At 40.9% G+C, this 12,272-nt stretch overlaps 1 protein-coding gene across 7 annotated transcripts in view; it reads left to right on the top strand.

Moving 5' to 3' along the window:
• Positions 1 to 9,763, top strand: part of PPP6R3 (protein phosphatase 6 regulatory subunit 3) — a 110,039-nt gene extending 100,276 nt beyond the window's left edge. For all 7 annotated transcript variants that reach the window (XM_006019185.3, XM_006019184.3, XM_006019183.3 and 4 more), the window contains 2 exons: positions 2,978 to 3,100; positions 8,247 to 9,763. In XM_006019185.3, coding sequence (XP_006019247.2) covers positions 2,978 to 3,100; positions 8,247 to 8,298 — 175 coding nt within the window. In that variant the 3' untranslated portion in view covers positions 8,299 to 9,763. The remainder of the gene's footprint in view (positions 1 to 2,977; positions 3,101 to 8,246) is intronic.
• Positions 9,764 to 12,272: the final 2,509 nt, after the last annotated feature.

Here is a 12,272-nt window from a genome sequence, read left to right as displayed (position 1 = left end):
TCCAATCCACCTCTAGGAGAGAGTCTCACACACAGGCTGGGTCTAATTTTAGATTTATTGTTTGCAAACAAGTTCGACAAGGGAGCTTAATTTATTTAAATCCGTGTCGACCCCAAACAGAGTCTGGGGTTCCTTTTTATAGCTAACATAAACAAAAGATTCTAACGTGTTGCGTAATTATTGGCAGCCCAAGTATTACGTCTTACAACATATGTCTAGCAGGTACATGTTCTATGACGGTTTACATACATGTCTCATTTACATCTTAAATCTCCTCCCTGGGGCCGTCCTTAAGTCCATTTCGGTCATTTCTTCGGTCAAGGTCTGAGTTTTTCACATCAGCATCTTTCCCTGTCCCTCTTCTCTTATCTCTCGTAAGGAGTTATTTGTTGCATCTGTTCCTGGCTATGTCTGCAGAAGTCTAGTGCTACTCGTAAATCTATCATTGGCCTATATACCTTAGCAGAAGCAAGTGTGATAATATGCAGAAGCAATTATGTAGTGAAACTAAACAGTTCTCAGCTGTGAAGCCTTTGTGTAGGGAGATGAGACATTTTTACCACACAGCTGCTACACAAACGTTATTGCAAAATCATAATGACTAGATTATAACATATTTTTACCACACGTTGTACACCACAGCCCATGGAGACTGGGAAGAGCCGGATGCTGCCTGGGACGGGGAGCCCCATGCCAAGCAGCCATCCTTGGCAGCCCTGGACCTGTGGCAAGTCCTGCACTGGGGTGCAGGCCCTCCCAGCGCCACTCCTTGCCCCTGCCTCCCCTCCTTGCCCTGCCTATGCGCACTCCCCTGGTGCCCAGGTCCTCCCTACAGCATGCAGACAGGCAGGACACAGGTCAGAACTTTATTGAGCAGCCCGTGTCTCTGCGCTTGGGTGGGTAAGGGCCTCTCGCACGCTGAGGAACATGTTGATCCCAGCTGCAATCTCTTCTTCTACAGCCAAGGGCAGGGACGTATAGCGCTGTGACAGGCAACCCTCCAGGCAGCGGCGAAGGTTGCAGGACAGGTTGAACTTGCCCCCCTGTGCCATTGTAACTCAGGGTCCTGAACCAGGAGTGCAGGTGTGCCCCCAGGGCACCAGCAGGATCAGCAGCAGTAGGGCATAGTGGCTGGAGCATCCCGCTGCCTGCACAAACAGCTCATTGCACACTGCCTGTCGCCTGCATGTGTAGATGCTAGCCTATTCCTGCTTACTCACAGTAAATTTAAGCTAGTGTAAATGTACATGTAGACATGTCTACCATGTATGAACAGGCAAAGTTAGCTGCATTATAGAAGAGGTAGGACCAAGGTTTGGGCATGGCCTGGATACTTAGGGCTTGAAAGATGATGGAGATGAAGATGGCAGCCAGTAATGGTGCTGGTGGATTATGGAAAGCCTGGGAGGAGAGAGGAGTTTAGTGTTGGTTATTACATTTATTGCAATAATATGTTCTGGATATCATATTAGGCATCAGGCAGGATGAGATCTGGGATTGAGTAGAGGAAGAGATATCAGTTGTTGGCACAAAGTTGATTCTTTGAGAATCTGTGACTCTGGACCTACTTATTGATGTCAAGAAGAATTGGGGAGGAGGGAAGGCAAGAATAAAGCATTATGGAGCACCCAGGTAAAATGAGAGATGGGAGGACAGGTGGAGGAAGAAATTGGGGGGGTAACCAGGAAAGAGCAGATGCTGTAAAACCTTTTTTCTGATGGCTCATATCATGGTGGGAGGGTTGTAATTTGAGAGGGTCTGTGTAAGGATTGCACCCGTGTACATCCTTCAGATACCTAACCTTGATCTCAGGAGGGTTGGCTCTCATGTGGGTGCTGGTGGAAGTAGTTAACACCTGCAATTACAATGAAGAAGAGAGGGGAGTTATTTAGAAACCCAAGTAAATACATACCAACCACTGTTTAGGCTGCCCACGTGCATGTGAAGTAGTTAACCTAGGCATGATTATTGTGTAGCCCTAACTTAGTTGAAACTCTAATCTGCTCTTTATCTGAAGAAGCAACTTGAATGGTCTTATACTGTCTGATTACAGGTGTCTGTCGTAACACTGTGTAACAGAAGCCACTTGTGCCTTGTCTTCTATATGAAAAAACTGGCTTTGTTAGGACGCTTTTTGGAAGAGTAGAACGTAATGTAAATAAGCTACTTCAGCACTGTCCATCTTTTAAGCAGCCAGACACCCCATGCTACATGGACTGCACTAGTGCAAGCCACAGGCCCCAGACCACCCTTTCTCTCCTTCCCCTGTACTGTGCGCAGAGGCATCCCCCACTTCAGCTTCTTCACTGCACCGTGCTGCAGGCACCCCCAGTAGCACAGGCTGTGCCGTTCCACCCACTGGAGCAGGAACAGGAAGCAAACGCCGAGGGAGTGGGAGCCCTGAGACCACAGCTGCAGCAGCAGCCGGAGTGATAGGGGGAGCAGTGGCCAGGTAGGAGCCCAGGGGCTGCACCTGGTCTGCAGTTGCCAGTTAATAGCTCAGGACTGTCTTGAGGAAAAAAAAAAGGCCTGATTTTGCTAATGTGCTTTTGTCATGGACAAACCTGTCAGGGTGCCAGTTTGTAAGGGAATCTTTGAAAGTCTTTTATGCTTTTCTCTCCTGTTTTTTGCATACTTTTGGCTTCAGAGTGTTGAAATCCTATCGGTATGTACAGTAAAGATTGTTACCACTTCAGGCACCATGCACATCCTTTGCTCCCTCTTTGCACTTGTGCATAATCATTGTATTTCTTGCATTTTTCTCCAGTCAAGTTTTAAGTGCATCAAATGCTGGTGCATTAATGGATGTGTGTGGAGTCCAAAGCCCTGTGCTTGAGTTCCATGTCTCAGTCATAAGTCAAAATCCATTTGCATGTGAATTCTGGACCCTTCCCCAGTCTCCCACTGTTGCATGAAGTTTGTCATATCCAGAATTTAAGTTAAAGTGTAACCTCCTTTCTCTCTCTCTCTCTTTTAGTGAGGAAGGAAAATTGTCTACCTCGCAAGATGTTTCTTGTAAATACGTGGTGGAGGAGAATGCAGAAGCTGCAGAAGAAAATCCTGCTACTTCGCAGCCTGCTAGCAGCAGTACAGAACAGAGGTAACTAGAATCCAGACTGCTTTCAAGCCTTTGTCTTGCCAACAATTGTTTGGGTGTGTTTTTTCTGATAAAACTGATTCAGGTGTCTACAGTTTCTGGTACCAGGCTCCATTTATGAGACTCATGGTTTAATCCTCGTTTCTGTATACTCATCTTGCACTCTGTAAGAAGGATTATTTTAAGTTGTGTTTTCTGTTGTTCAGTTTTAGACTGGAGGTAGGGAGGCAGGGGTGGGGAGGTCCTCTGAAGAATTTCTTGCAAGTTCCTTCTGTCTGGAAGTATGTATGGTGTGCTCTACATGCTCTTGCTTTTGAGCTGGTGTTTCCATTGTTTTGTGGGCAGTGGGTCATCTTTGAAGTATGAAAGCTCTTAAAGAAAAATCAGTTTTGAAAGGTGGAAGAGGAGCTTCAAATAGACTCTGTTAGCTGGATATGGAAATACTGACTTATTTTTCAGGTGATTGAAGGGTGATTAATGCTCAGCGATGCAAGAATCTGATCTAATTTAACCCAGCCTCCTTTTGAGAAGTTATTTTATAAATGGAATTAATCACTTTGGCTAAAATTCACTCCTCTACAGGGCCATGCTGAACTTGTACTGAATGTGTAACAGGAACTCAAGTATTGTACAGGCCTTGTTCTGACCTTTTGTCATAGGGAATATTACTCTTTTGGCTTACTGTGCTTTTCCTTGAAGTTTGAAATGCTGGCAGAAGTGCTTTTTCAAGAAAGTGATTTTTATCTTTTGGCTTTTGATTCTTTATTACAGTCTTATGTACATCAATTTGCTTCCTAGTATATTTAAATCCACTTGCTAATCTATGTTGGTTTAATGAATTGTTTAAGATATCCCTATTTTGTTTTGCAGTATTATTTATTTTAGGATTGGTTTGATTTTGTTTTGCAGTATTATTTATTTTAGGATTTTTTTGCCCCTTTAGTTCAGGGGTACATCCAAGCCACAAGTGGCATGTGGCAGATAGGTCAGGGAGCAGAAAGTAGAGCAACAGATCAGGCAGGTATAGAGCACAGGGAAGGGATCAGGGAGCAGATCAAGCAGGGGAAGGGAATCAGAATGTCTCTCTCCTTCAGTGTAGGACTAATTTGTGGCATGCTTGCCAAAAAGGTTGTCCTCTCTGCTTTAGTTGATACAAATCTGTAAAGTGTAAAACAGTCCAGGAACGTCAGTGAATTTGCTCATAGCGTCTTTGTTCCATCTTGCACAACCCATTTTTATCAGGGCTTATAGTTCAGCATTGTCAGGTAAAGTCCAACAGTGCTGCAGTGTCGTGAAAATGAAATAGGATGTGTTGATTTTTGCAGATTATTAGTCATGCTGATAATTCCCAACTGTATAAATCCTAATGGTTTGAATATAATGCTGATGTGGACAGAATTCTTTTTTTAAATGTTTATACATTTTTTAACTGTACTTATCACAGGAATCAGCAGCTTGGGGCAGACTTCTCTTTCTCTGTGTCCTGGGGGTGGCACAGAGAATTCTGGGAGGGAATAGGTGGATTCAAGATGCAGCTAAGCAAATTGGCAGAAAGCTTGCCTTGATTGTAGATTTACCAATTTGAATCAATCAGCTACTATACATAGGGCATCTTCCCTCAAAGGATGCATCTGATCTTATTTCACCAATGTTATTTCTTGGTGCAGGTGCGTGGTGCTCTCACCAGTCCAGTGATAACTGGAAATGGAAAATGCCAGCAGCGAAATCTACTAAAGCCTCCCCAAAGGCAGACCTACAGTCAGGCAGATAAAGGCAGCTCTGCATCAAACCTTCATTTGAGACCAAGCCAAAAAAGGCAGCTGTGGTTTAACTGTCTCTTAGCTCCTGTCACGAAGTGCAAGATCTGTTATCCAAATAAGCACACTCCACAATCTGATTTGGAATTAGGCACCTGGCCTTGCTTACGTAATTGAAATCTGTTTTGCTGGGCTGTACAGGTTGCAAGTGTGTACGGCCCTACTGACTGCATGATTCAACACAAGCCAAGAAAATCCAATATACGGTTTGTGAAGTGCATGACGCACAGAACTTAGGTTCATTATGGTTGACAAAGTTCATAGGAAAAGCTTCCTGCCTGGATGTCAGATAGAGCTATTATACTGTACATCAGGGGTTTGGAAACCCATAGGTTTATTGTCAGTGATGGCTTCAGTTTCCTGTAATAGAGTCAGTGATGCATTACCCTTTGCTCTCATCTCACATGCTACACCAAGTACCCAAATGATTCTGAGAAGGAAGAAACTGTTCTGAGTTCTGCCAAATATTGAGAAAAAATAGAGATAAGCAGGTAATTTTGTTCTGAGTGAAAGTTGGAGAGTCTAAGCCTCCTGTTGAGGTGAAGCACTTGGCAGCATGGGTGGGTTTCTCTTGCTTACAGCTTCGTATTGCTTCCTGTCTCTGCTTGCCCCTTTAGTTCAGGGGTAGCCAACCTGTGGCACCCATGCCACAAGTGCCACATGACAGAGGGGAAAGGACAGGTGGTATAGTGGCAGATAGGTCAGGGAGCAGAAAGGAGATCAACAGATCAGGCACAGTGCATAGGGTAGGGAGCTGAACACGCAGACACTCTGCCAGTGAGGATTGCTTGCTACGCAATGGTCAGAGACGAAAGGCTCTTCTTTTCCTTACTGTTGTTCTTTGGAATCGTGTGTAAATGGTCACATAGGGCACATCTGCAAGACACTTACTGCAGAGCTGCCTAATTAGTTGTGCAGTAATGTCTCCATGTCTGTACGTGTGGCACTTTTAGGCTGCAGTATAAACTAATAAACATTGCTGTAGGTTAGTACTTGTAAATACAAGTACTATCCTGCAGCACCATTACTTAGTGTGCAGTGACGCATGTGTAAATGCTGACAGGGCTGGCTAGGGCATGAGGGTGCTTCAGTGTGGAGGCTACCTGCTGGCTAGACCTACACTGAAGCACTCGTGTGCCCCAGCCAGCCCCTCCACAGCACATTGAGCCAAGTCAAGGCAGCCCTGGGCTAGCAGGCTGACCCCCAGGGCTCTGTGCTAGCCAGAACTGCTCTGACCTGGCTCGGTGTGCTGCGTTTGGGTGCGCGTGTAAATGTGGCACCTGGGGGCAATTAACTTTGGCGCAGTATGCGCTGGAGTTCATTGCTTCACACTCGTTGCATGTGTAGATGCACTTGTAGGCTTTGTAGTATGATCATGCTTGCATTTTTAACAGGTGGTGGGTTCTAGTTCCTGTAGCTGGCTTCTGTATTTTGCATGTTGAACAGGCTATTAATAAGTCTGATTTTTTTTTGTTGATATTGCTCTTATCTGTAAATTCTAATGTTCTACAATTTAGATATCAACACATGTCAACCGTTTTAGGTATGTAGATGGAAAAATTGTATATAAAAAATATTAACTTTTCAGTTGTCAGGAAACACTGTAATCCACTCTTTCATAGTCTCCTTTTCTCTCACTTCCAGATATCACTTTTACCAAACTGAGATTTATTTATTTTTTGTTCTTAAATGTTCAAAGACTAAATAAAACTACACTCCAGCTAGGGAAAAACATGCTCAGCTCTTAATAGGCTTAACATTTTTGACTGTCAGATGATAAAATTTAGAAAGGTAAATGTGATAGCTCCAAATGCTGTAACATTGCATTGTTTTTAAACACATTCTAGAGCTGGTCAGATATTTGCTAAGGCCCGTGTCTTCGATCCAAATTGCAGTTTTAAACCAGCAGAGGGCTCTCATGGCCAACAGTTCTCTGTATTGTTCTGAATACAACATTAACTGATAAATCGAGGACTCCTTGTTTCTCACTGATTCCTTTTGGCCCCAAATAGCATATTTTAAACGTGGGGAAGTTTATTTTAAAATACTTTTATCTCCAGGTCACTGTTACCGGAGCTCCAAGAAGAGTTTACTATAACCATCCCGCTAGATCAGTCCTCACTTTTGGGGCTCCATACAGATCTGATTGGTGGAAGTCCCCTAGGTAGGTCTTTGGCCCCCAGCCAATAAGAAGGAGTGATTTTTTTGCTAGGAGTCCAAGGGTGGCTCCGAGTAGTTTCTCTTCTCCTGTCAGTGCAGCAGCTCAATGTTGCAGCTGTGACAACTGTCAAACAGTTGTAGCCCACCCATTTCTCTTTACCCCTCGGATTTCTTTTTTCTTGAAAACGTTTATCATTTTTGTCTTGTGCCAGCTGTTTCTAATGTAGCTGTATTATTTTAAAATGTTTTTAGTGATTAGCAGTCAAAGGTTTAACTAGGGGGGGTGCTGCTGGTTATGTGCATGTTGAGCACAGACCCAGGAGTGTGGTTTCTCTATGACCGTATGCCAGCAGAGAGCAAGAATCCCGGGTAACTTCCTTTGTGCACAGTACAAAATGGAATCCCGCTCCCTTGAATCCTTCAGATTAGCTTGTGGCTGGGTGTTTTTTGCTGTGCTTTGTAAGTGCATGCCGTTCAGCTGAGAGAAGTTGGGTCAGTCTGCTTGGAACCATGTAAACGGAGCTGATTCTTTTTCCCTCCTCTGTATTGTTCAAGTTATCAGGAAGAGAACATGCATTTTACCTTGAACCTTTTCTTGCCATAGTGAGGTACATATTGATTCCATTCTTCGCTTCTCACTTCTGCAGGTTTGTCCCCCTCCATTGTTCCTGGTTTTTCCACAAAAGAGGACTTGAGTTAATTCCTGATGCTCCTGAAGCAGCAGTTCATAGATCAGAGTAGGCACCAGGGCACTGTTGGGTTTAAAACTTTGCATGTCTTCTCACTGTCTAGTTTCTTGGAACATCCTGTGCCAACCATCGCTAGGGTGTCAATATACATACTTTCAGTGACTCAAGTCAGTTTTATTTTCTTAAAGATCAAACGCAGCCGGCTATCTGCACATATTTCATTTGCCTTCCTCGTTAATGTGCTGTATGTAATTAGGCAACAGGGGTGAATAGTGTGATCAGTAAGGTGATGAAAGTGGGAAGTTGGCTTAGGTTGTGTTGCAATAAAATACTTCTTTTTGTGACTCCAGCTCAGAATCACTTCTCTCTTGACGAGATTTTGGTTGCTCATTTTTTAAGCTTTTTACCCAGACTTGATTATGATGATTATTCTAAGAGTGCTTTGGTTTCATATACGCTTACATCTTCCTTTTGACTTCCTAGGACTGAACAACACACCCTTTTAGGAGAGGCATCTGTTAATGGCCCCGTATGATATGTGATGTCTACTTTTGTTGGCTGAAGAATATGAACTGATATCCAAGGGTTTTAATGTTTCTTGAGGATTTCATCTGGAGCCTGTTGAAGCCAGTCACTGCTGCACTAATTTCGCAAGGGATCAGGACCAGCAACGTTTATATTCTAGATTTTAAGACATTGTACAGAAATTCATAAGTGTAAAAAATATTGCACATTGAGAAAATACCAATAATTTTTGCGTATGTTTATATTGTATTGTTCTAATAATGGGTGGTCTGTGAAATAAGATCTTGCCACCCAAGTAATGATAGTAGTGATACTATAGTTAAAATGGCTGTAAGAATAGTTTTATAAAAAAGTGAATACACAAATCTAACGTATTTGAGACATAACTATTTGACAATTAGTGTGACCAAAGTATTTAGCAGTTTTCATACATTTTTCACCTTGTAAAAAAAAAAAAAAAAAAAAAAGTAAAAATTAAAATCTGAATTCATGTTTCTTCCAGGTTGGCGAAGAATTGTAGAACTGAAATGCCCTATAAATGTTATTTTGGTTGTTCTAGCTTACAAAAGTGATTTAAATAAGAATTTTTGGTGTTCTACATTTTACAACAGGTTTTTTAATTGGTAATTGTTTTCTGTATTGTTTAAAACGGATCAAAAATGTAAGTCTATTGGTAGAGATTTTAAGTATTTATTGCTACAACTTAGTTGACAAAATTGATGTTACTGTAAAGCCATATGTTCTGTTAAGTCTTGTTTGCTTGAAACAATACCTTACAGGTGAAACACTAGAATATTTGAAGTGCACATGGCTTGTTGTGGTTTTTTTTTAAGTGGTTCACCTGCCTTTTAACCCATTCACCAAGATTTATTTTAACACCAAGCATCATTCAATTGAACATTTAAGAACAATCTGCATATTTAAATGCCGTAATCCTGTTAGACAAGTCAACAAAATGAAATGCCTGTGCTGCTAATCTAATTACAGTACATGCATTTTAAAAGTATAGTTTTTTAAATACAAATCAGTTTGGCACCTGAGCATGTTAATTGTTACTTTCACTGTATTGATCTGTGTGAGGCTTTCATTTGTACGTTCTAAACCAGTTTTTTTCTCAGCTGGTTTGTGTATATATATATAGTGATTATGGAAACTAATTCCGTGTAATTTATAATTTTCTATGTCAGTATAAAATTCCAACAGCCTTCTCAAACAAACAGAAGCAATATACTGTATATTGCCACATTGTCTGGTGAAAGGGTTAAAGTATTTCACCTCTTGCACTTTTAGATGCAGTCCATTTTTATTTCTGTAATAGTTATTCATTTATTTTTACATCATTTTGTTTTCCTGACCAGTATTTAAAGCCAAAAGGATACTCTAAACAATGGCCAATGATTTATTTTAGAAAGTGTCCCAAGCAACGTGCCTAAACATTACATTGCATACAGAAATAAAAAAAAAAAGCAAATGTATAATGTTATTTCCCTTATTTCTTCCTATCTTGCATTTCAAGCAATGCAGTGCTAGTATTTCTTGATAGACAGACTTCCAAGGGCAAACAGAAATTAATTCATCAGCCCAATAAAAATGGAAACGCAGCCTGTAGTCATTTGCAGACAGAAGGGCAACAGTGGCTGTACTTGTGTGCATGTATACAAGGCAGGAATTCATATCAGTACTTGTTTTCTTTTTAAACCCTTTTTTGTAAGGCATAGTAGTCCTACTTATATTGGGACTTTTCTAGGTGTGTGCAGCTGAACGTTTTAGACAATAGTATGAATCTCTTTAATGTGCCTACTTCAGGATGGTGGGGAAAAGTTGACTGACATTCTTTTTGTGTGTGAGAGACTTATTACTGAACCAGTTGTTGTGGAACCTAAAATATCTTTGGCTTCATGGGAGTGGCATGAGGCTGCACAGTAAGCATGATGTATTTAAGTGAAGTAATGCCTCTTAGTCTCTTGAAGTGACCTTCTCTTCCCTTGCAAATGAAGACAAATATGTTAAGTGGCTGTTTGAAGACCAGCTGAAAGAAGATGGCAGCAAGGTGTGGTAGGGTACTTGCAGGGATTATTGTGTAGATCTGATGAGGCATTTATCTTTCTCACAAACTCTAACACATGCTAATTCTTATTTTTAATTGTATATTACCTGAACCAGGAATCCTCAATCTGTGATATGGAAAGTTACAGAAACTACAGAATATATGAAACCTAGATCATGTTCAGCTTCCAGAGGCATTTTCTTTTTATTTCTTTCTTGGAGTTCAGCAAGATTGAAGGTTGTATTTGGAGAATCCTACTCTCCATTTGTTTGATAGAAATGGGCTCTGTCTTTATTAGTTGAGACGCTGATTGAAAATTTGCCTTTTTTAATCCAAGTAAAATGTGTAAATATATACCTCCTTGTGTGTCTATCATTTTCAGTGAGGTCAAGTGAAAGACTAAACTTTGAAAGTGTTTTTAAGTAGAACCTTTGCCTTCCTGCAGCTTTTTCAACCACTTCTCAGATGGAGAAGTTCATTGTCATTTCACGGTGCTCAGACTTTGCGGTACTGCCACGGGGGATTCTATTTGAGAGAGTGAAATTCTACCATAGTATAAAACTGTGAGGACAGCAACCAGATCCACTAATATTAAAGGGTGACTCAGACTGAACCTTTTGTCTTTCTCCCCTGTATGTATGCCCCAACAAAAGAGATTAACCTCTTGCATTTTTACTGATATATCCGGATACATTTTCACAGCCATAAACTATAGTTACCTGCTGCATCCTTTCAAAACAAGATCTCCAAATGCAGGTCTTTTAACAAACAACTCTTTCATTTTCTTTAATGGGAAGAAAATGTTTAGTCACTTTCCATTCTTGTCTGCCTTGGTGAACATGCTTTTGATAGGAAGGAGGTTTTTTCTTTCATTATTATCTATCTCCAGTCTAACCACTACAGTAAACATAAGAACATAAATGCCATACTGGGTCAGACTAATGGTCCCATCTAGCCCTGTATCCTGTCTCCGGCAGTGGTGGACGGTTTAGATGGGTAGTTTACCCACTGAACTGGATATACCTAGAATGATCTATCCCCTATTCATTAGTTCACAACAGTGAACTAATAGTGAAATACTGGTGGGAAGAAAACCTTATAGGGACATGTGAAGCAGAGGAAAATTTTCTCATTAAATTGGCTTAACATTCTACATGGGTGAGTTTCAATCTACTTCAAAACAATATTGGTGTACTTTTTCTCTCATGTCACGTGAACAGATAAAATAGACAGCTGTATAAGGAACACTGTGTCTCATTCTTTCCTCTTTGCTAGTATTTCTAAATGGCTTTCTAAGTTAGTTATACAATGGTCAAAAAGTCCTGTTTGAGTTTAAAAATGATGTAATAATTTGCCTTATTTCTTTTTTCAGATTACCAGCAGCCTTTTCAGAAGATAGTAATATGCTGTTTTCCTCCTTACATCTCAATTCTTTTCTGAGCATAGGGGGAAAAGCATAAAGAAAGGACATGCATGAAGAAACCCAGGGTATTGTTCATAAAAGATTAGGATTTTTTTAATTCATGCTAGATACTTGTGACCCTTTTTGAGTGTCTCTCTGATTTCTAGTCCAGGGCTGCCTGAAATTTTGGGGAAAGGGAAGGACAACAAAACATTCCCTGTTTTAGCTGGTTATAAGATTTGAGCCTTATGTCCCAATTTTAGTAGGACTGAACGCATGCTTAAGGACTTTGGGAACCTTAAAGAGCAAATTATTCTAAAAATATCTTGAGATTACCTAATTGCGGATGCATATGTTCATTCTCTCTTCACCATGTAAAAGATTTACAACTGTTAATTGCTGGAAATTAGTCCTTTTTACCTTCCTTCTCTAAAATTTTACGCTGCCTCAACAGTACAAAACAGCAGGGAGTCCTGTTCCTCCTTTATAAATCTTTTCCCTATCTTTTAAGAGCTTTCATAGTTTCCCTATGCTT

Source organism: Alligator sinensis, unplaced genomic scaffold (assembly GCF_000455745.1).
Source record: "Alligator sinensis unplaced genomic scaffold, ASM45574v1 scaffold907_1, whole genome shotgun sequence".
NCBI classification, from domain to species: domain Eukaryota; kingdom Metazoa; phylum Chordata; order Crocodylia; family Alligatoridae; genus Alligator; species Alligator sinensis.
This window is presented reverse-complemented; position numbering and strand designations above follow the sequence as displayed.